The sequence below is a fragment of the Trichinella spiralis genome (genome assembly GCF_000181795.1).
Source record: "Trichinella spiralis strain ISS 195 chromosome Unknown Scfld1557, whole genome shotgun sequence".
Taxonomy (NCBI): Eukaryota; Metazoa; Nematoda; class Enoplea; order Trichinellida; family Trichinellidae; genus Trichinella; species Trichinella spiralis.
The window spans coordinates 161,905-184,122 of NW_003528496.1; the positions used below are offsets into that span (position 1 = coordinate 161,905).

General features: G+C 36.6%; 10 protein-coding genes and 1 non-coding gene across 11 annotated transcripts; 4 read left to right on the forward strand and 7 right to left on the reverse strand.

The window, feature by feature from the left end:
* Positions 1 to 265: 265 nt before the first annotated feature.
* On the reverse strand, positions 266 to 3,739 carry Tsp_04470a (putative integrase core domain protein; the record flags this gene model as incomplete). Its single annotated transcript, XM_003368996.1, has 5 exons — positions 3,412 to 3,739; positions 2,716 to 3,348; positions 1,803 to 2,285; positions 1,207 to 1,676; positions 266 to 464 (listed from the first exon to the last, which is right to left on the reverse strand). Coding segments are annotated over exons 1-5 (2,113 nt in total), but the record flags the coding sequence as incomplete, so codon positions are not given.
* A 286-nt stretch (positions 3,740 to 4,025) lies between these two features.
* Tsp_04471 (LPXTG-motif protein cell wall anchor domain protein) lies at positions 4,026 to 4,458 on the forward strand. The gene is made up of 2 exons (XM_003368997.1): positions 4,026 to 4,183; positions 4,260 to 4,458. The coding sequence occupies exons 1-2, from the start codon at positions 4,026 to 4,028 to the stop codon at positions 4,456 to 4,458; spliced, it is 357 nt and encodes a 118-aa protein (XP_003369045.1).
* A 2,211-nt stretch (positions 4,459 to 6,669) lies between these two features.
* Tsp_04472 (hypothetical protein) lies at positions 6,670 to 7,008 on the reverse strand. The gene has a single exon (XM_003368998.1). The coding sequence runs from the start codon at positions 7,006 to 7,008 to the stop codon at positions 6,670 to 6,672; it is 339 nt and encodes a 112-aa protein (XP_003369046.1).
* A 3,010-nt stretch (positions 7,009 to 10,018) lies between these two features.
* On the forward strand, positions 10,019 to 11,281 carry Tsp_04473 (tryptophan--tRNA ligase). The gene has a single exon (XM_003368999.1). It carries the CDS (start codon positions 10,019 to 10,021, stop codon positions 11,279 to 11,281), a length of 1,263 nt encoding a protein of 420 aa, XP_003369047.1.
* On the reverse strand, positions 11,220 to 13,070 carry Tsp_04474 (casein kinase II subunit beta). Its single transcript, XM_003369000.1, has 9 exons — positions 13,038 to 13,070; positions 12,929 to 12,952; positions 12,859 to 12,895; positions 12,337 to 12,416; positions 12,183 to 12,285; positions 11,912 to 12,115; positions 11,669 to 11,858; positions 11,551 to 11,608; positions 11,220 to 11,264 (listed from the first exon to the last, which is right to left on the reverse strand). Exons 1-9 carry the CDS (start codon positions 13,068 to 13,070, stop codon positions 11,220 to 11,222), a joined length of 774 nt encoding a protein of 257 aa, XP_003369048.1.
* Positions 13,071 to 14,081: 1,011 nt separating this feature from the next.
* Positions 14,082 to 14,155, reverse strand: Tsp_04475. The gene has a single exon. It is a non-coding gene; the product is annotated as a tRNA-Asn (tRNA).
* A 445-nt stretch (positions 14,156 to 14,600) lies between these two features.
* On the forward strand, positions 14,601 to 15,098 carry Tsp_04476 (conserved hypothetical protein). The gene is made up of 2 exons (XM_003369001.1): positions 14,601 to 14,638; positions 14,837 to 15,098. Exons 1-2 carry the CDS (start codon positions 14,601 to 14,603, stop codon positions 15,096 to 15,098), a joined length of 300 nt encoding a protein of 99 aa, XP_003369049.1.
* A 366-nt stretch (positions 15,099 to 15,464) lies between these two features.
* Positions 15,465 to 16,982, reverse strand: Tsp_04477 (casein kinase II subunit beta). The gene is made up of 6 exons (XM_003369002.1): positions 16,966 to 16,982; positions 16,416 to 16,473; positions 16,188 to 16,290; positions 15,873 to 16,064; positions 15,624 to 15,813; positions 15,465 to 15,573 (listed from the first exon to the last, which is right to left on the reverse strand). Exons 1-6 carry the CDS (start codon positions 16,980 to 16,982, stop codon positions 15,465 to 15,467), a joined length of 669 nt encoding a protein of 222 aa, XP_003369050.1.
* A 599-nt stretch (positions 16,983 to 17,581) lies between these two features.
* Positions 17,582 to 18,142, forward strand: Tsp_04478 (cytochrome c oxidase subunit IV). Its single transcript, XM_003369003.1, has one exon. It carries the CDS (start codon positions 17,582 to 17,584, stop codon positions 18,140 to 18,142), a length of 561 nt encoding a protein of 186 aa, XP_003369051.1.
* Positions 18,143 to 18,456: 314 nt separating this feature from the next.
* Positions 18,457 to 19,288, reverse strand: Tsp_04479 (N-acetyltransferase 11). Its single transcript, XM_003369004.1, has 2 exons — positions 19,276 to 19,288; positions 18,457 to 19,046 (listed from the first exon to the last, which is right to left on the reverse strand). Exons 1-2 carry the CDS (start codon positions 19,286 to 19,288, stop codon positions 18,457 to 18,459), a joined length of 603 nt encoding a protein of 200 aa, XP_003369052.1.
* A 1,258-nt stretch (positions 19,289 to 20,546) lies between these two features.
* Tsp_04480 (hypothetical protein) lies at positions 20,547 to 21,963 on the reverse strand. The gene is made up of 6 exons (XM_003369005.1): positions 21,861 to 21,963; positions 21,662 to 21,813; positions 21,513 to 21,605; positions 21,236 to 21,433; positions 20,778 to 21,087; positions 20,547 to 20,632 (listed from the first exon to the last, which is right to left on the reverse strand). Exons 1-6 carry the CDS (start codon positions 21,961 to 21,963, stop codon positions 20,547 to 20,549), a joined length of 942 nt encoding a protein of 313 aa, XP_003369053.1.
* Between the last annotated feature and the right edge of the window lie 255 nt (positions 21,964 to 22,218).

Sequence of the window (22,218 nt, forward strand, 5' to 3'; positions counted from 1 at the left end):
CACACACACACACACACACGGGCACTCACACATATATATATATATATATATAATGTATGTGAATTTCAAACAATGCTGACGTGGCCTTGCTTGTCATAAATCACATTATTCTTTATTTCTCTTCGTGTCAACGACGGAATGTTGTCATTCTGTAATTTGATTAGAACCTGACTTTCAGTAAGTACAGTAGGAAGTGTGTGCGTGAGTTGTCTGTGAAGAAAGCGACATGTTTTTACGTGTCCTGTCAATGTGTTGTATTACGAACTTGTGTGCGGTATGTTTTGCATCGAATTGCGTCTTTCTATTGTGTCTTGCATCGAATAAGCAGTGCCTTTAATCGACTGAGTTTTGCTGACACCCGCTTGATTGTGAACGCGAGCGATCACCAACCAATAGCCACTATAAAGAGGTAGTTCTCCCGGAAAATGTACAGTCCAGTTAACGGAAGCGACACGCATTTTTCGCTAAAATTTGGTCTTCCGAGCCGGAACAATAGTCGAAATCGGTGGCAATGAAGATCGAAGCGAAATCGAAAAAATTGGTCGCGAATCATGAACGGCTGAAGCTGCTGCTGCAATATCTGGACCAACTTTGCTCAATGTCCGCAAAAGCCGAGGAAATTGAGGAATAGATTTTGATGGCCAAGGAGCTCTGTCGTGAAACGGACGCGCACCAGATAAGATACGGATAAAAGTAAAGCACTTTGAAAGCGGAAAGAACGCGATGGACAGCACTACACAGAAAAGTTGTTAAAGCTATTGTAAATTCACTTTGCAGTGGGGGACACTGCAATTTTTGGATGTCAGCATTTGTGCTCTATTTCTGTATGATTAATTTGCTTCTGTCAGAATCGACAAAAGGCATTGGTTCTGTTGTGTTTCTGCCATGATCAAAACTCGGTAGAAAACGGTAATTGTTTATTCGACACACTAACTTGAACTCACACACATGCTATGTATATTCGTAACTAACTAACTATGTTGTCCATGTGCTACAGTATATGAAATAGAAGATGATCAAGTTACATTCGCAATAATTTTGGATTATATTACTTCAATACACAACACCCCTTCCCCATTAAATAACATAGTCCTCCATCCACTTTGGTTTTCTGCGAGTCCGCGGTGGTCTGGTTGGTTGTTCAGCAATGGTTTCTGTGATGGGTTCAGCGATGAGTTCTGAGATGTGTTCAGCGATGGGTTCTACAACAGCCGATGGTGACTTCTCCATTAATTGTTGACAATCTTCCTGTTCTGACTGTGAAGGATTGTCAGAAATGTTTGATTGCTGCGTTTTATTCACATCGGTTTCAGTGTCCTCTGTCACTTCTATGGAAGGGTGTCGTTTTCTCAGCTGATCCAGATGACGTTTCCATAGCTGACCATCAGTTGTTCTTACTTTATAGGACACGGGTCCTGTTGGAACCACAATAGTGGCAGGACACCATTTAGGTCCATGCGCATAGTTTCTCGCAAACACAATATCATCAGGTGCGAATATTCTTATTTTTTGTTTATCCGGCTTTGTCACGTCGCTATTACCTTCAATCGCTTCTTCTTCGATGTCAGGGTGGATGCGGTCGAGAACCGTTCGCAATCGGCGCTTCATTAGCAGTTCAGCCGGACTTTTCCCGGTTGTGGCGCAAGGTGACACGCGTTGTGAAAATAAGAAATTCGCTAGACGCTATTTCCAGCTTCCGTGAACCATTTTTCGCAAAGCCTCTTTTGTCGTGCGGACCATCCTCTCTGCTTGTCCGTTTGATGCCGGATGAAACGGGGCAATTCTAGTATGTCTGATTGCACCTCTTTTCAAGAATTGCTGGAATTCAACAGAAACAAATTGTGCTGCGTTGTCAGACATAATTGTGTTCGGCAAGCCATGCGTTGCGAACAACTGACGTAATTCTTCTATAACCGTTCGTGTTGACATTTCTGATATTGGAATTACTTCTAACCATTTTGAAAAGGCATCTACTACAATCAGGAATGTCTTTTCTTGGAAGGGGCCTGCGAAGTCGATATGTAAACGACTCCAAGGGTTATTTGGCGTTTCCCAAGAGTGAACAGGAGCTTTTGGCATTGCAGCTCTTGACGATTGACAAACGTCACATGTGTTCACAGTCTTTTCGATATCCTCATCCATTTTCGGCCACCAGAAGTAGCTTCTTGCCAATGCTTTCATACGAACAATACCCGGGTGACCATCGTGTAACATAGTAAGGAGCCCTGAACGCGCTTGAATTGGAATCGCAACCCTATTTCCCCAAAGCAAGCAACCCTTATGTACTGATTACTGATATTTACAGTTATCTAATGAAAAATGGTTTAAATTTTTCATCTGACAACTTGGCTGGCCATCCTTTCCACGCCCCATGTAAAACTCGTGATATCGCCGGATCTTTCAAAGACATTCGTGCGATATCGTTGGCTTTCATGCAAACAGGAGGAACTGATGGATCGAGATCCATCGATACAGGTTCGCCTGCATAGCAACCTAAGTCAGGAGTGGAAACTGCCTGATATTTCCGTAGTACCGATTCAACTGGATTACTATTTATATGATTTATACCTTCGATTCTGATGCCTAACGGTTTAAACCATTCTAAACCCAGCAAATTAGGGCAGTTCCCTTTTGCAACAAAAATTCTAAGCCGTGTGTGGATGATTCAATAATCAACATTGACAAAACAACTTCCCATCAATTTAACTTGCTTACCAAGGAATGAGACAAGAGAGAGCGTCGTAGGAGCTAATTTTAGCTTTTTGTTGTTGTTCCGCAAATATTCGAAAGTTTGCTCGGAAATGATTGTCACGTCAGATCCTGAATCAACTTCTAACTGACAACGTTTGCCTTCAATGCTAAGGAAAACGCTTAGCTTGAGTGAGCGAAGGGATGGTGTAGATCGACAAGTAATACGATTCAGCAAATAAGATTGATGCGTGTCAGCTACTGAGACAGCATTTGCTTTAGCCTGAGGCTTGGAGCGCCTTTGTTTAGATCTACACACGCGTTCAATGTGACCTGCTTTTTGACAACACCGGCAAACAGCATTCTTGAAGCGACAAAACGCTCGATTGTGCTGTCCTCCACAATTGGCACACACATTAGCTTGCTTATAAGTTTGACGTTTGCTTGACATGTGATGAATATTCGGTGCTGATAAATCGACGTTGACAGCGTGAATTTCACAAGCATGCTTACATGCAGCTTCGGCGGACAGGGCTTCTTCCTGAGCCATTTGGAATGTCAAAACTTTCTTCGCAAATAATCGCAGTTGCACAGCTTCATCTCTCAGGCCACATACCAAACGATCGCGCAACATCGTTTCGAGATCGACGAAGTTGCAACCTTCAGCCAATCAGCGCAAATCTGCGATGAATTCAGCAACCGTTTCACCAGGCTGTTGCTTACGCTGATAAAAAATGTGTCGATTAACAATTTCAGAAGGCTGAGGCGCAAAATGGTCGTTCAAGACACTTGTAATTTCATCGAACGATCTTTCTACCGGCTTGGCAGGAGATAACAGAGATTCCACAAGCTTAAAAAGCGCTGAACCACAAGAGCTAAGCAGGACTGTACGTTTATCAGCGTCGGCTGAGACCTTATTAGCTTCGAAATAGAACATCAAACGAGACGCGTAGGAATTCCATTCCTTAGGATTTGATGTATCGAATTCTTCGATGTGGTCCAGTCTGAGCGATCCCATCTTCGTCGCCAGAACGTGTTGTGTTTCTGCCATGATCAAAACTCGGTAGAAAACGGTAATTGTTTATTCGACACACTAACTTGAACTCACACACACGCTATGTATATGCATAACTAACTAACTATGTTGTCTATGTGCTACTGTATATGAAATAGATGATGATCAAGTTACATTCGCTATAATTTTTGTTGAGAAATCTCTTCTCAATACCTGCTCAACACTATCTAAAAATCCCCGTGACAACAAAGCATTGCTCCTGGTACGAAAACAACGATTGCGTAACGCCAGTTGCACCCTTTGTTTTTCTCAATGGAAAACAATGTGTAGCAGACGCAGACCGACAACTAACAACTGCTGTGCTTCTCTAGATAACGAAGTGAGGAAGAAGAACAAAGCTACCGTAAGCCTACCGGTACTTGAAGATCAGGAAGGAGTACGGTGGAACGGATTATTATTAGCAGCGTGGAGCGATAGTCTGTTGTTTTGTGATATACGGTGGTGGTCGTTGTTGTGATTGCGAACAAATATTGTATTCCTGTTCTGTTACTTTGAGTGCGAGTATGTTACCAACAAAGCGTGAATTAGGGAAAAGGGGCGGCAGGGCCGGTAGTAACCGGACGGAAGATACAGACGCCGAGACGAATCCGCAGATCGACACCGGCGTGTCGTCATTTAATAATGACCTTGGCGGCAACCCAGTTGAGGCGAGGAACGAGCCCGCCCGGGAGAGCGGCTCGTTACAAATGGAATAGCAATTAAGCGGTGAAAAGGTCAGCGTCCTGTCATATATCTGCCACAACGCCGGTGGCCAGTTGCTGAAAAAGCGTCAAAGTGAAATGTGGCTGACAGCACGCCTGTTCAGTCCCCGGCTTAGCTGCACCCGCCGGGGTCGCCGGCCCGAGCTCTATATATCTGGCTACGAACGAGCGCCGGGATGAGTATTACCCGTGAAGTTGTCGAAGTTAGTCGAACTCATTGTCGTTTGAGTAACCATCGATTTCTCGTACTGTTGTTTCGTCCTGTTATATATTGACTCTCTGTTCGCTGCTGTCGACGGAGTGCGTTCCTCTGATTATTCATAGCCGAATAAACGAACGTATATTCGTTGTGTTTCGATCTGCTTGCATCCTACCTTACGCGACCGTCTTCTTGACTATCCAGTATTCGGTTGGCCAAGAAGAATCTACATCATACCGTCCACTCTCATTTGCCTGACGATCGAACGTCTGGCAAATTGTACTTGAGCATCGCGAGCGTACAGAACCCTCCTACGGTTCAAGGGATTGCGCAACCAAACCGATTCTCTAATTACTCTTCGATAATCTGGGTCGCCAGACGCGGAGTGAGGTCAAGAAAAAGGTATAAATACAAGTGCGGAGGGAGGAGGGAACAACAACACCAAACAAAACACCGATATTCAATAACACGGAACACGCCGTATCGAATACCGCCTGAACCGTTTTTCTCTCGCTATATCATTGTTATTACTCACTGTTTATTCTGAATAAACCTATTCTTAGTCACACCCGCTGTCATTGATAATTCTGTAATTGACATATACAGTCCACTATAAAAGATCTTCAAGTTTGAACTAAAGATTTTTCAACATTTTGGATTATATTAATTCAATATACAACAGATTCTACAAGAAATATCAGCCACAAGTTGATCATCAGTTGTAGATAAAATGAGAAATGAAAACTAAATGCTGTTGCAAAATGGTTATTTTAAGTGGAATTCAAAGGCGTCTCATTCACTTTCGCTTGGTCTTGCATTTGAGTTCAGTGCCTTGCGTTCGCGAGTCATTACTGATGGAAGGAAATGATGAAATTCAGTTTGCATCTACCCAAAGGAATCAACAAAAATTGGTGTACAGAGGACAGTGCTACACTCTGAAACGCACAAATCGCAACGACAAATGATGGATATGCGCATCGGTGTTATTACTGTGTAATATCACGAATGAGTGATTTCTTTTCCAGTTCAAGGAATGAGCGTTTTCCATGGCAAACTGTATTCTAATCTGAATGCCATCCAAGTAATACGAACTGGTAAGTATGCAGATGACTGCCGAGTGGACCCTCATACATTCTACCATCGGCAGCAGCTTAATGAATTGAAATTGGCTGGCTGCAAAAGATTCAAGGCCAGTACCAGAGATATATGATGAGTTGGCAGGCAATGCCTCCACCAGCTTAGATATTACTGTGTACTTTCCAACGTGGGGGCAGGACCGGAATACAATGTACAACAGACTGGCCCGCAGATATCCACGACTTCCGGCCAGGCGACAGTATCTGCGGCTCTTTGCTGAGCAGACAAAAGCAGATGCCGGCGCGCAATTTTTAATGTACCATTCGTCGACCAATGATATATTGATTTTTGCCACCGAGGCTGTAGAGAGGCTGCTGGTGCGGTGGATGAGCGCACAGCGAATCAAATGGTAGAAATGGCTATGTTGAAAAAGCGTAGTGCTGAAGAAGCAAAGACCATCCCGCAAATTCACGATGAAGAAGCCGCATCCATCTCCGCTGAGCCATCTACATTCGGCCAGTTTCCATTTTTTAGAGAAGACAGGAGTGCAGTGTGTAAACAACGGGCGAAACGCTTTCCAAGACATCCCAGAAATCGTCAGGATATTGTTCTTGGGCCTGAATTTACGAGAACGAAGTTTGGGGAAGTGTTTCTGTTGACGCAGAGTGCGTCAAACCATATCCCGGTCTTTTCGACGGCCAATAACATTAGACTGCTGTCAGTCACTAAACCCTAGCGCATAGATGGTACATTTAAGGTTGTACCACAATGGTTTCAACAACTGTTTACCATCCATGCCTTTTCGGCCGGTAAACTGGTGCCAGCAATTTGTCTACGTACGAATAAAGACATAGGCACATACGAGTTTATATTCGAAGCTTTAATAAGCAGAGCAGCAGCTCTGGAGGTCGACCTCATTCCAGATACCATCATCTGTGATTTTGAGACAGCCCTGATACCTGCGATTCAGGGCTACTTTCCGAATGCGCGGGTACAGTGCTGCAATTCCACGTCCGCCAAGCGGTATATAGGAAAGTCAGTGAACTGGGATTGAAAACGCGACATCGCCACGATGAAGAAACAAGAAGAAAAATTAAAATGCTTTTGGCCACCGCTTTCCTCCCTTTATACAAGCTACTCCATCTTAAATAAGCACAAGGCGTGATGGAAACGCTAATCAACCAGCTCCTTTCAGGAAATCTTGCCGCTGGTCCATTAGACAAATAAGTAATAGGTACGCTGAAAAGCAACGACGGGTTATGATGCATACGGGTGAATGCATCAGCGGCAGGCGTACAATGGAGCAGTTTCTTGAAGCTTTAATGTACCTCATGCCAGAGCCGATTTAATGCCGCCTTCCAAGTGGTGGTTTTGTATTATGTTTTGTGTATTATATATTATTATCATTGCTGTTATTATCTGTTATTTGTTGTTGTTTATTATTCACGTTATTCTCTCCTATTTACTATTGATATTATTGTTGCTGAGCATTGAAAAGTAAATTTCATTTATAAAAATTGACTTCAAAAAATAATTAAATTTCATTTGGCTACCTAACAATAAAAAATATGTAATTTTTTTTAAATCATATTAAAAATACTAATCACTATAAACTGCGAAGAGGAAAAAAATTTAAAAGAAAAAGCTAAATACGATGAAAAATTTTACTAGGATATTGGTGACGTCACTGTTCAAACACTTAAGACATCAAATGTTACGTAATAAATTGTATGTAATTAAAAATTTGGACCAATGAAATAAAAACAAATTATAGCTAATGGAAGCAGAACAATTTTAGTCAATGAAAAGTTTAGGCGAGAAAACCAAAGCTATCCAATGGCAACTTGATATTTTGTCAACCAATGGATAATCAACCCTAAAAATTTTATCCAGAGAGACTAAACCACCACAGCTAGAGTGTTGTAAGCACTACAGCGTTTCATGGCCAGGAGAGGAAGGCCGGAGGTCATCCAGTCGGACAAATTCCGCTCAACTGTATCGAGCAGTGGATGTAGACCAAGTTCAGAGGGAACTGGTAGGGCACCTAATACACTGGGAAGTTCATCTCGGAAAGGACCCCTTGGATGGGCGGCTATTAGGAGCGCCTAGTTCGCTCTGCCAATGAGCCGCTGCGGTAGGTTCTCGGGAAGGCGCTGCTGGACGAAGAAGAGCCGAGGACTTTTCTCTGTGAGGTAGAGTCTTGCTCCAACGCTTGGTCTTCCAAACAAGCCCATTCCAGCTGCTCACCGGTCAGATGTACGTGGATCTCCATGCGGTCAAAGACCAGAACCCAGACTGGAATCCGACAGGGCGCGGTCCCCCGCGGTGGGGGAGCAGATGGCGCTACCGTCACAAGCTGGGGTCTAGTTCAACTCGTGATTATCTGTGTCTGCGGCATTATATCTGCATTCAGGGGCGTTGATACGTCTAATTTATAGGGAGGGGGGGGGCGGTTATGACATCTAGAAGATTTATCATGTACATGTATTATTATACATTACAGTCTAACGAGGAATAAAATAGTGCCGCTTTTTCATTTAAACAAAACTGGAATCTCAATCAAGTGATATCAAAAACGCAAATGAATAACTTTAATCGCTTTGCAAACGAACGACACGTTTTGATTCTTTTTGAAACGGAACTTGTCTATTTCGTGGTTAATATCAATGGAAAATTCAAATTGAACGTATATTAGTGCAAGTTGGTTCAGTCGTTCTTCAACAGGGACTTTATCACGTAACATCAGGGCCTGGCACACAACTACGACAATCGAATAATGCACTCATTGTCTAATTAAATAATGGAGCAAATAAATCGTAATACGAGCTTTTTTTGTTGAGTCTGTTTGTTTGACTTTGTTAAGTTGAGACTTTGAAAAGTTCACTGTAAAATCTGACAGATCAAGCGGCGAGTCGACAGATCTGCTCAGATTCGGACCTCCACAGGGGAGGTCACCTGCCCAGTGGACAGGCTGTTCATGCTGTAGCCAGCCAGGTAAGCGATGGGAAATAAAACTTCCCATCTGTGGGAAGATGTCAACGACGGAGCATCGTCATTATTTTGGTTAGAACCTGACTTGCATTAGGTGCAGTAGGAAGTGTGTGCGTGAGTTGTCGGTGACGAAAGTGACGTGTTTTTAAATGTCGTTGTCAGTGTGTTGTATTACGAACTTGTGTGCGGTATGTTTCGCCCCCTTATCGTGTCTTGTATCGAATAAGCAGTGCCTTTAATCGACTGAGTTTTGCTGACACCTGCTTGGTTGTGAACGCGAGTGATCGCCATCAGGTAGCCACTATATAGAGTTGATCGGCCCGGAAAATGTACAATCCACTTAACGGAACCGACAGGGAGTTGTTGCCAACATTTCGTTACTAGAAGGCGGCGTTTCAAATACAGCTATTTGAATGCGTCTGTTTACACTGCTACGTCAGTATAGCCCCAACTCGTGGTTTAACAAGCAGCGGCAGTGTTTATGATGTAACTTCTGTTAAAGATTTCGTCATTCATTGTTTGCCCGAGCTGCAGCTATACTCCTGGTGATCATTTCGTCTAACATTCTTGACCTAATTTTCTAAACGTACACAATTGCATTCGAACTGGGGGAGCTCATAGACGTTGTATTTTTAACAAATTATTTCAAAACCAAATTGTGTAAATAATTTCAAAAATATTAGAAAAGATTAAAATGATATTTTTAAATTTCATATAATTAAAGATCAAAATTAATTAACAGCGGAATTCTTTTGAAATTATTTTCTAATCAATTTTAATTGTACTTTTATTTATTTTACTATACTGTGTATTGTCATACTGTAGTTTTGTGTTTTTGGTACTTAATGCAGATTATTCTGTGTTATGTGCTGAATGTTATACTTTAACGTTTTTCCTTTATTTATTTTGATATATATATATATATATATATATGTATATATATAATGCAACACTGATCAAGTTTCATCTTTTTAAATTAATTTCCAGTAAATGGCATTAATTATTATTTTAAACATTAATGCTATGTAATTTATTGGTTTTGTCTTGCTTGCTTCTAGGAGCTGGCGTTAAAGCGTATTGAATTGCTGTTGGTAATTTTATTAAAATAACTAAATGTGTTAAAAGTAATAAGTTTGAAACTTAAATCGAATGATCGAGCTTAAATTGAAATAAAATGCGTTTTACAGAGCAAATTTTGACCGTGCAAATCGTTTAATTCGCGAAAGTGCGAAGTTTCGACCGTGCACCGTTGTGATTGCTTTTTTATTCGTTTTTGGGTGCGCATGAATGTATTTTTTGTATATAGGCTGGCAGTTTAAAATGTCAGAATCAGCTAATGAGGATTCGGCAACAGGTGACATCGTCACTCCTTGGACTGTTACGTCGGCAAGCAACAAAGGCATTGACTATGATAAGTTGATTGAAAAGTTTGGTTGCCAAAAGATAAATTCCTCATTAATAGAGCGAATTGAAAACATTACCGGAAAGAAAGCACATCATTTATTGAGACGTGGAGTTTTCTTTGCCCATCGAGAATTAGACAAAATTTTAGATTCATATGAAAAAGGCAATCCATTTTATTTGTACACTGGCCGTGGTCCGAGTTCGTCTGCAATGCATTTGGGCCATTTGATTCCATTCCTTTTCACGAAGTATTTGCAAGAAGCATTTGATGTTCCGCTTGTGATTCAGTTAACTGATGATGAAAAATTTCTTTGGAAAGATTTAACCGTCGAAGAGGCAATGCAAATGGCCTACGAAAATATCAAAGACATAATTGCGATTGGTTTTGATCCGGAAAAGACGTTCATCTTTGCAGATTTTCAGTATATTGGCCAATGTGCGGAATTTTATCAAAATATGCTGCGCGTACAGCGCAACGTTACGTATAATCAAGTTCGTGGCATTTTTGGTTTCACCGATTCCGATTCTATTGGTAAAATTGTATTTCCCGCTACAGAAGTTGCACCTTGTTTCAGTTCAAGTTTTCCGTTCATTTTTAACCGTCGCACGGATATACCATGTTTAATTCCTTGTGCTATTGATCAAGATCCGTATTTTCGCATGGGCCGTGATATTGCACCGAAGCTGAATTATCCGAAACCGTCACTCATATATAGCACTTTTATACCAGCACTACAAGGAGCATGTTCGAAAATGTCAGCCAGTGATCCGAATTCTTCTATATTTCTAAGCGACACGCCAAAAGAAGTGCAGAGAAAAATTAATAAATACGCTTTCAGTGGCGGTCGTGATACAATTGAAGAGCATCGAAAATTTGGTGGAAACTGTGATATTGACGTGTCATATCAGTATTTGAAATATTTTTTAGAAAATGACGAAAAATTGCATCAACTCGGCAGCGCTTATTCAAGCGGCTCATTATTAACTGGTGAACTGAAAAAAGAATTGATCGAATTATTACAAAATATTGTTAAAGAACACAGCAAACGACGCGAAGAAATTACAGACAATATTGTCAGTCAGTTTACAACACTTCGCCAATTGAAATACAGCTATCCTGCTGATAAAGCTAAAAAATGCAAATAAAGTTATTCTTTATAAAAATAACAAGCTGTTCAAAATAGAAAAAAAACTTTAAGTATTTTATTAAGTTATTTTAAAAATTAAAGATCTACTATAGCACCAAGTGACTACAGTAACTTTTAACAATGTCATACTTGTAAATAATTGTATTTTAACTTTAAGCTAAAATTAGCGTCTCAGTAAGTATTAATATGTTTGTTAAAAATAAAACAATCATTGTCCAATCACGGGCCAACAAAAGAAGGAAAATCGATCATAGGATGTTTAAATACGTTGGATGCATCATACTGCAACTGATAAGCTTTCGCGTGGATTTGAAAACCGTGCAATCTGAAATACATCAAACAGATATTTTTACGATTAAAAATTTTTTGTTAAAACAGACCATACCTAGCCACGTAAGAACTTGCCGGCGGATCAGGTCGCAACTCCGGGTGCACCATAAATACCATGTGAGGAAAACTCGTGCCAAAATATGCTCCATCTATACTCTGATGTTTCGATGACTTTGGATTGTACAAATCCATGCATTTTGGGCAGTACAATTTTACCACTGATTCTGTCGGTACGTCAGACAGTCCTATTCAACAACAGTATAATGTGCAAATATAACAATTTCAGTTAACAAAATACTAATTTCACCTGTTGGAAGAAGAGGTTGACCAGTACAAAAAAATCTTGGACAACGTCCAAAATCTCCATTTGTCCATTTGTCAAGCATCTGCGATATACCTTGATTAGTCAAAATGTAGCGCGCGTGAATCAAGCCATAAAGCATTTCAGCAGCTTGTTCGTGCATGTCCATTTCTTTACTACTAGTTTCACCATCATCCTCCTCTGAAGAAAAAATGTACTACTTGCAAAAAGACAACTCTACTTTATAGCACTGCAAACGACACATTACCTGATTCATTGTCAAGTAATAAGTCAAGGGCAGCCCGATAATGTGGAACTTGCTCACTCAAACCAGTGAGATTAAATCTGTCCCGCATGAATTCTTCTTCCACCTTAAATAAATATATTTAAAAAATGTACTGTTGCATATTTTTAATTCAAACTTCGCAAAAAAATTCGTTTCCCCGAAGTCGACAAAACCATGCAACCCATGAAAGGTTATGTGGACTTGACATTGTTCGAACTGAAAAACACTTTGTATAAATAATCTATAAACATAATATCATAAACATACAATAAAAACATATGCTTCTTTACTTTTAATTTATGTAACATACTTTTAAATTTCATAAAGTATCAAAGCTGTAGAAATGTGTCGCCTATATAAAATAGAATATAATACAAAATTTACTGCAATGTTTTAATTAATTAACACTTACAGTCGAAATACAACAAAGTAGGGAGATTGTAAATTCCCGTAAATGAATAAAGCGCAACCTTTCAAGTATTACTATCTTGAGACAATCAAGTATTAAAAAATGGGCAATTAAAAATTATAACAAAATTAGCTGTTGTAATCAGTGTAGATAGAAAACGTTTATTTAAAAATATAAATCTAATCAAGAAATTATTTTCTCGAAATACACGCAAAATGAAATATGAATGTAGGAAAAGGTTTCAATTACGACGATCACGTAAAAGCTTTCTATACGGTTCTTGCCGCTAATTACAAAATTCAGATAAGGAAAGACAGACCTTGAATGCTTGTCTTCCGGAGAACTTCAATAAGACCAATTCCTACTAATAACCTCTTCTTCTCTATCCTTGATCACACAAGTAGTATACACTAAAGTTGATAAAATACGACTTGGGCGGCCTGCCCCACCCCCCCCCCCATAGGGAAAAATTTTATGCAACTCTTACCATGTCCATCCCCTAAATTTGAAATAAATCTTCTGAATAGTATATCAGCCCGCCCCTATAAATTAGACATATCAACGCCCCTGGTAGTACATCAATATACTCACACAACATAGGAACGGAGCAATATAAGGCTGCCAAGGTCAAAATTTGGTAAACAAAAAAAAAGAAACACAGAATCGCAGGTAGTAATGATTGCTGTAAATCAACACGAACTCACGCTGCAACCCTCGCTTCTGCTCAATCATTCAAATTACAATATGAAAATTGATGATCATGTACAAATCTATCGTTCTGTATTCTATAATGAATTAATGCGACAGTATGCTAATGTTGCGATAACTGAACCTGAATTTAATTTATCCTACACAGAAAGGGAGTGCTGTTCTATTTTTATGCAGTAGCTATATATGTATATATGATATATACATATATGATTCTTTATAGCTATATATGATTTATTTTTATTTGAGGAAAAGTTTGCTAAGGATTTGTTTGTAACTTTAATGCATGACTGAACATGATTTGTTATCATTCACTTTCTCTATAAACTATTAAAACAAACACTAAACTGTAGACAAAAACAAATGACATTGTCAGCACATATTAAAAAATTCAGAAAGCAAAATTGGTTAGTTGAAATAAATAATTACTATCTGATGGAACTGTGAATCGTTTATTTTCCTTTTCACATGGTGAAGGAGTTTATGAATGTGAACGAACGTACAACATCAATAAATGTTATTTATAACAGTCATACAGCAGAAGACTGTAACGAAAAAGATGGCCAGCCAACAGTCTTGCAAAATAGAAAAAGGAATAGCTTTCACCGGATTGTTCAGATAGAAATTGTTTGTTAAAAGCAATTTAAAGAAAAACAAAATAAAGAAAATGTAAATAAATGTTCACTGTTTTTTGCAAATTGGTTGTTGAAATAGTAATGCAAATAGGTACTAATTAGAAGAAATTAGTAAAGTGTAAAAGACAACGTCCCTGGGTGGGCTCGAACCACCAACCTTTCGGTTAACAGCCGAACGCGCTAACCGATTGCGCCACAGAGACTGCGGTTTCCTTCTAGATAAAGCAACAAATAATACAAACAATGTTCCAGCTCAATTAACATTAACTTGTATTAAAATAGCATATAAACAACGTTCTGCACTGTTAAAATAAAATTAATTATTTACTTGGATTTTAATACAGATTTGAAAATATTATTAAGATATAAAAATTTCAGTTAAATATTCTGATCAATAAAAAATAAAATTTCGTACCTATTGAGCATCATTAGATAATGAAAGTTTGAGCAGTATGGGCCAATATAATGAATGTGCAAGTGAACGAATCATGTTAAGAACACTTCCAACCCATCAAAAAACAAAAAATAAAATCAATAAAATATAAAACAAAAAGAAGAATTTATCTTCGGATTAGAGTATGTAAATTACCCAATAAAAATTTTGCACAAATTATTTAAGTATTAGATGAATATGCTGTTAATACTTTTATGCTAATACAGTGGAATTCCGATTATCCGAACACTCGGTTTTTGGGGGTCTTTCGGATAATAAGATGTTTTCAATTTTTCAAAATGTATGTACGAAGCGTTTATAGCTGTTATTCTCAATTAGATGCGGAAGAGTAGACATTCGATTTATTATGCGACGTTATTTGCCCTATTTGACCTGTAAATTTTGCGCCACTCTCACCGTCAGCAGACAACTTTTCACCGTGAATTTTAAGTTCGCGTATGTCATGCCGACTTTTAAAGTTTCTTAGTCATCCTGAACTGGCTACAAAATTATCAATACCTAGCTTAGTACTGAAAGCTAGTGCTTTCTCTTGCAAAATGGGACCACTTATTGATTGGTCAAGTGCAAGTTTCTGGAGGAACCACATGCATATTGCTGAACCAAGCGCGCTATTCATTTACGTGAAGAACAGCTACACGAAGTACCCAGGTGCAACACAAAATCAGTTAGCTGACGTCGACTGTGATAGATGACTGAAACTGTGGACAGACCCACACCAAAACTCTCAGCGATTTTCCTGAGCGACTCGCCGTTCTCTACTAGTCTACACACTTCTAGCTTTTGCTCTAAACTCAAAACCTTTCTCTTTCTACTAGCAGACATAGTGGACATGAAAATTAGCCAACAGAATGTTACAGTATTAGAAAAATGCAGGTTGTCCGACCAAAAAATGTTCAGATAATCGACTAACAAATAATCGGAGTTTCACTGTATTTCAAAATAAGAATAAATATATTGCATAATAATTTTACTGATGTACTGTATATGATTGAATATTTCAAACTGTATTGAATGTATGTTGATTAATGATTGCTTCATCACACAGCTTTTCTGTTCATTCAATTCAATGGTGGAAAGCCGGATACTGCACGGACTGGCTGTTTGTAATTCGAAGCTGCTTGCATTTGAAGGTGATATGCATCCGGATGTATTTTGAAACCGTACAGTCTAAAAAACTAATGATGATTAAAAAACAGATTTTCTATATTATTAATGACTTTGGAACATATGCGCGTAAAGGTGGTTTCGGTCGAAGTTCTGGATGAACCATAAACAGCATGTGCGGAAAGCCTGTTCCAAAGTATGCTCCATCTGTATGATGATGTTTAGACGACTTTGGATTGTACAAATCCAAGCATTTCGGACAGTACAACTTCACCATAGATTCGCCAGGAATATCAGAAAGTCCTAAAAATAAAAAATAAAATGCTATTACATTTATTCTTATGTTTTTCAAAATTAAATACCCATCGGAAGAAGATTCTGACTCTCGCAATAAAATCGTGGACATTGTCCAAAATCACTAACAGTCCATTTTTCCAGCATCTGGCCAATGCCATGATTTGTCAAAATGTACCTTGCATGGATTAATCCATAGAGCATCTCTGCAGCCTGTTCAATTAAGTCTGATTGATTTGGATTCTGTTCTAATTCATCGTCTGGAATTGAAAAACAATACATTATCATGAACTGCTACCACACTGGTAAACATGACAAATTTTAGATAAACAGCAGTAAAACACTGAGAAAAAAGTGTATGGGTAAATAAGATGCATAACCACCTGGTTCAACATCAAGAATCATGTCTAATGCTTGGCGATAGTGAGGAACTTGTTCATTCAGGCCTGTTAAGTTGAACTTATCTTGAATGTAGTCTTCGTCTACCTGAAAAATGTATATGATCAAAGTAATAATATAATCAGTATAATGATTATATAATAATTATGATAAAAGTAATATATAATCAAAATACTTCACAAAAAAATTCATTCCCACGAAGTCCGCAAAACCAAGAAATCCACGAAACTTCTTCGGAACTGCTCATTTTCACTTTGAACAATATGCAACCTAAAAAATCTATTATTTAATATGAAACTAACCACTTTTAAACCATATTTCATAAATAAGGTGCAAGTCACTAACCACTTAATGAATTTTTTTAACTAACGAAACTAATATGTATAGATAAACGACTACAAATTATATAAAACAATGCTTTTTTCTTAGGTTGTCATATTATTTTATGCAATAAAAAACGGTATTGAATTAAATAATCTGCCTAAAAATTATCATTAGGACTGCTTCACAGAAAAAACTGCGCCCCACTACGTCAAAAACTCACAAAGTATCACTTTCAATGAACAACAAGACAACGAAATACAGTATGGTAAAAAAGAAACAATGAAGAATAATGCTTGTTGCTGTCAAATTAACTACAAATTACATTTATGAATTGTTATTAGAAATTATAAAATAATACTAAAACTACTAAATAAATTTCTGTTCTTAGTTCTATAATTTACAATAAAAAGTACATCGCATAACAAAGAAAATATGTACCTGACTTTCATCAACATCTTAAATTGTCAAACTTAAATAATTTTATTAAACTAAACAAAAAGGGAGTAAAGTACTTTATTTTTTAGTAAAAATAAAAATCTACATTTTAATTAATTTAGCAATTGGCGGAATAGATTTAAATTTAAATTTATAATTTATGTTTAAAACATTATTTTTTATTTTGTTAAAAAATATTATTGAAATTTCAGCATTATTAGCTATTATTATCCATATTTTAGTTACTTTTGTAATTTGTAAAATCATTTATGTTAGACTTGCAGCAAAATTCCAAATAAATTTTATTTGAATTTAAATAAATAAAAACACTGTTTATCTGCTTTACAATCTTCTTTATAATACATACACGTGCATGAGCAAAAAATCATGTGATCATTTTTAAAGCTACAGTAATGTAGGCATACTTTCTAAAGTTGTGTAAAAATCATTGAAATAATCATTGCATAAAATTTAATTTTTTAAATATTGATTTAATTATTTAACATGGTACTATCAAAATGTCAGCATTTAATGCTATAGCATATAATGTGTAAATTGTGCGTGAAAATCAGTATTAAATGTACTAATGACTATCAGTAGTTTTTTTTATTCAAATACGATGGCACTTTTGAATCAATCGAAAATAGCGAATGCATTCTTATTTAGCAGTAGACATATCACATTTAGTAGTATATTGCGTAGTTCTGCGCATGGTGATGTATGGTATGGACCTGAAAGAGCTGCCGGTCGAGAAATGGTTGGTTATGGCAATGGCGATTTAGAATATTTTGATAGAGTTGATCATCCGTATCCCGCTTTACGGTTTCGAAAAGAAGATGAAAAGATTAAAGCACTTCGAGAAAAAGAGAAAGGAGATTGGAAAGCGCTGACGATGGCCGAGAAGCAAAACTTATATCGTGCCAGTTTTTGCCTTACATTTTCCGAAGTTCTGGCACCAACTGGTCATTGGAAAGTTGTAACAGGCTTCACAATGATTGTGATTTCTTTGACTTTATGGTTCTCTGTGTTTTTGAGAAGCTGTATTTTCAAGCCAATGCCTGAATCGTTCAGTGACGAAGAAAAGGAAAAGCAGATGCAACGTATGATTGATTTGTATGCTGGGCCATTTACTGGTTTTTCATCGAAATGGGATTATGAAAAGAATCGTTGGAAAGCATGAACAAAGAAGCCACATGCGAAAAGTAGGATAGTTTGAATAATTTGACTTTACTTATTGAGGTTTTGAAAAAATAAAGATTTTTGGCAAATACTGATGTTTTGAATTGTATTTATAAAAATATCAGTTGCTTAATGTGACAACAATAATAGAAATGCGGCAGTGTAATTTTCTTTCGAAATCGATAATAACACTGGTTTTACAATAAATATTTATTGATTTTTTTGCTTATATAACTTTCATAAATGAGGGGACATTTTTCAATTGTAACTACCTGATTAGCAAAATGTCAGTCGCATTTGGCATTAAATAAATGTTCAAATTTGTTTGCTCAAGATGTAATAATCGGCATGTTCTTCTTTCGTTGGAGAATACGTGTCTTCAACAAATGCTTGTTTTATAAAAAATTTTAAACTGTTTTCATTGAATTTGAAAACGGTAACGAAAATGTTTAACATCTTTGTTTTCGCAGCAAGCTGCTTTACAATTTCAATTATAGCCGTGCCAACGCCTTGCCTTCGATAATGTTCTGCAACCTGAATTTCATAACAATAAAGTGCAGTACGACCGCGTTCCATGTCGAAGCGGAAATGGCAAAAGCCGACAACAGATCCGACTTTGTTTATGACAACGATGTAACGGCATGCCTTGTTATTCATCTCTTCAACTTTCTTCTCCCTATCCCATCCCCAACTTGATCGTTCATATAAACTTTTCATATTCGATTCCAACAAGTTGAACATTTCAACGAACAATTTTTCCGGCAGATCAGATCTGGTAAATATTTCAAACTTCAATTCTCCAACTTGTGGCATATTATCAATAAATTGAAGAAGTTCTTCCGATGTTCTTCCGTTGGCTCTTGCCACCAGCTTTTTTCGAAGATGATACGGTAACATGGCTAATTCTGAAAAAAAAATTCAACGTCAACACATGCTTTTATTCGATACTTTACACTTTGAAAAATTGTGTTTTGTTTCACATTTTACCATATTACCTTAATTTAATAATAGGGATAATTTTATTTCATATGTTTGCAATTATGTTTTTTTTCATTTGTTTCACTGAAGAAAATGTAGAATTTTCTACTTTTATCCTAAAACGTGAAAGCTCTATTTTTCACCCTATATTCGTACTGTATCCGGTCATTTTAGTACAATTGATTATGCGAAAGACAGGTTCAAATCTTCATTAGTTTCTTACACTGGTAATATTTTGTTATTCAATATTGCTTTTAAAATTCAATTCAATTACAGTTAACAAAACATGAATAAACTGAATAAAATTTGAATATTTCGCATAAATACTTTACTTATGTTACATTTGCATTAGCCATATATGAATTGAAGAAAAAGTGTTTGTTAACCAGTATAAATAAATGGCAAAAAAAGTTTCCAATGTTGCCGTCTTTTGTTATATTGATTTGATCAATATTATAACTGTAACGTTGTAATTTTTTTCATCTTAATGGAGAATAGAAGATTTCAAATTATGAAGATGAGATTTATCACTATTACATCTTCAATCACGTGCACTTGGAGTTGGATTCCAGTTGGTCAGTATCAACTGAATGAAGACTTCTGATAGTGTTTTAATTAGGTCAAATGGAGTGTTTTACATAATTTATTCTCTGTTTGGCATCCGAAAAATAAATGAAATATATTCCAGCTTGAAAACTCTTTCTTCAAATAATAAGATGAACGCGTTGCTCACAAACTACCAACAAAACAAAACTCACACACATTATAATTCATGGGAGTGCCATCAACTAAACGAAGTAAGCAAGCCATGATAATAATAATATCAATCATCAGAATGCTAAATAAGTTGCAATAAAACACTATGTGTAAAAACACGGCTAAACGGGTTGCTTAATACATAACAGCAGCTATCATTTTGCAACAATTTTTTGTTTATTTTTATCTTATTTTTCATTTTATATCATTTATCTTATTTTTCTTAATTTCCGCTTCTATTATACATATGTTTCTGACATCTACCATCCTTAACAAATAATTGTATGAAATATAAATTACAACCAGTTATTTATTTTATTATACTCATTGTATTACACTACATTTATCAGATCATTTTTGCAACAGTTCTTAGTTCATGTTAATTTAAAAAAAACTGTACACCGACATTTGGAATTAATAACACTTTGAGTAATTTTCATTAATTCTTAAAAAATCATCTGCTATGCATCTATTTGCATAATTCTATCAATTAGGCTATTTGGAAAAATATTTTTTCTAAAAAAGCAAACAGATTTTTTATAAAACCTTCCAGATGTATCGCTATCATGCATAATGTATCTTTCCTTCACAAAGTTTAATTTAATAATTGAACTACAACAAATATTTTTATTTCAAATTCTAATAAAACTTGGTAATTAAAAGAAAAACTTTCACTGATTGAGGCAATCATAAATAGTCAGCTTGTCGTCGTCGCTGTCGTTCAAAGGAATGATCGGCCTGTGAAAACAATACTTGCCTAAAAATTATTCAAATGCAACTGTTAATGGGTTAAAGTATAAGCAAACAATTACGCAGTTCAATAAACCCATATATTATTGGTTTTAATGGAATGTAGCTGTCAAAAAATGGACAATCTACAGGCAAACACGGCTCAGGAACACCTTTATTAAAATACTTTGTACTTCCATGTGCATTATCGCTGAATTTAGGCAAAGATAAAACTTTGCGATGCTTAAGTGACGAACTTCCTGAATAAAATCCCTTTCTATCTGGAAATTCACATGCCAGCTTCTTCTGATCATTATCTCTTTTTAACCTTTTCACAGTTGGCGGTGTGTGTATTTCAGAAAAAGGTAGTGAGCTGTGTCGCAAAAATGACTTTGAAATAAGTTCGCCTAGCCTCAACTCCAACTGATGTCGCAATTTCCTTTCTTCTTGAAGCTGCTTCTCATAAGACTGCTTTTCCATTTCCTAAAACTGCTATTTGATAAAAAAGTCCCATTAAACAAACAATATAATAATTACATAAACTTTATAATATAAATACTGATTAAGCAATTTCAAAGCAAAAATAATTCGAATATTAATCAGTTCTATTTCATTATGAAATAAAGCTTACAATAAATCGTATCTCCGATTTTAAATTATTCAACTGTTTATTAAATTCGTTTTCCATTTGCTGCTCTTTATCTCTTTGCTTTTGTTGTTCAGCATATGTTTGCGCCAATCTTTGAAATTCTTCACGTTCACATTTTGTTTTCCAGTCGCGCAAAAATTTCGCCTCTCCCGTTTTAATCATTAATTCTTCTCGAAGTTGCTAAATCAAATACAACATTCCATCATATATATAACTGCAATTTCTACTCGCTTTGAGTTGTTAGTACAGAACATCTTACCTGTATAATAGCTTCATATGATTTTGGAGAAGATGGCTGCAACGGTGGCCGTTGAGAAATTTCGTTGTTAATACAAAAAGCGTTCACATTTTGCTATAGACAAGATAAGGTAAAGATATCTAACAACTTATAATAAATCATAATTATACCGAAAAGTTTGCTAGTTTTTTGGGTTGAACTTTTCCAATTTCCGTAGATGATGAACATTGTACTGTTGATGAATCACTTTTCGGTGTAATGTCAGTTACGGATGATGACGGAGTTCTGTTTTTCAACGCTTGTTGAACGCATTGATCGACCACTGAGACAGAAAATATTTTATGTAAGAATATGAAAAAAATCGCGTACTTTGCAAAACAGAAGGCTGCGAAAATAAGAAGTCATCTTCCCAGTCATCATCCAGAATATTCATCACGGAAATCTGAGGTATTGAATCACCAATTTCAAGCATCACCTGAAAATAAAATGAACAGTAGATAATGAAGAAAAACCTTTACGCTGTTCTTGAAAGCTTCAATCTATTAATACATTTTCACATTAAACAATAAATTATTCAATTTCTTAAACATGTAATACGTAAACAAATAAATTTTCATTTTCAAAAGTTTCTTCAAATTGTTTTACACACGTTTAAGACATTTACCGTTAATTAGAAAGCAACTGACTTTTAAAATGAACTTAATTTTAAATTGTTCGAAAAATTACG

Excerpts from the sequence above, each read along its gene's own strand:
- Tsp_04476 (XM_003369001.1), top strand. The coding sequence starts at position 14,601 with ATGCTAATACAGTGGAATTCCGATTATCCGAACACTCG. Across the intron at positions 14,639-14,836 it reads TCCGATTATCCGAACACTCG|TTCGCGTATGTCATGCCGAC; the intron begins GTTTTTGGGGGT and ends GTGAATTTTAAG.
- Tsp_04477 (XM_003369002.1), bottom strand. Across the intron at positions 16,065-16,187 it reads GATTCTTGATGTTGAACCAG|ACGATGAATTAGAACAGAAT; the intron begins GTGGTTATGCAT and ends TTTCAATTCCAG. Across the intron at positions 15,574-15,623 it reads TTACGCGCATATGTTCCAAA|ACTGTACGGTTTCAAAATAC; the intron begins GTCATTAATAAT and ends TTAGTTTTTTAG.
- Tsp_04480 (XM_003369005.1), bottom strand. The coding sequence starts at position 21,963 with ATGCTTGAAATTGGTGATTCAATACCTCAGATTTCCGTGATGAATATT. Across the intron at positions 21,606-21,661 it reads AAAAACTAGCAAACTTTTCG|CAAAATGTGAACGCTTTTTG; the intron begins GTATAATTATGA and ends TCTTGTCTATAG. Across the intron at positions 21,088-21,235 it reads AATCGGAGATACGATTTATT|GAAATGGAAAAGCAGTCTTA; the intron begins GTAAGCTTTATT and ends TAGCAGTTTTAG.
- Tsp_04478 (XM_003369003.1), top strand. The coding sequence starts at position 17,582 with ATGGCACTTTTGAATCAATCGAAAATAGCGAATGCATTCTTATTTAGC.
- Tsp_04474 (XM_003369000.1), bottom strand. The coding sequence starts at position 13,070 with ATGGGGGGGGGGGTGGGGCAGGCCGCCCAAGTC. Across the intron at positions 12,953-13,037 it reads TGGGGCAGGCCGCCCAAGTC|TTCTCCGGAAGACAAGCATT; the intron begins GTATTTTATCAA and ends GTCTTATTGAAG. Across the intron at positions 12,116-12,182 it reads ATTACTTGACAATGAATCAG|AGGAGGATGATGGTGAAACT; the intron begins GTAATGTGTCGT and ends TTTTTTCTTCAG.
- Tsp_04472 (XM_003368998.1), bottom strand. The coding sequence starts at position 7,008 with ATGCATCATAACCCGTCGTTGCTTTTCAGCGTACCTATTACTTATTTG.
- Tsp_04471 (XM_003368997.1), top strand. The coding sequence starts at position 4,026 with ATGTGTAGCAGACGCAGACCGACAACTAACAACTGCTGTGCTTCTCTA. Across the intron at positions 4,184-4,259 it reads GCAGCGTGGAGCGATAGTCT|TGCGAGTATGTTACCAACAA; the intron begins GTTGTTTTGTGA and ends TGTTACTTTGAG.
- Tsp_04473 (XM_003368999.1), top strand. The coding sequence starts at position 10,019 with ATGTATTTTTTGTATATAGGCTGGCAGTTTAAAATGTCAGAATCAGCT.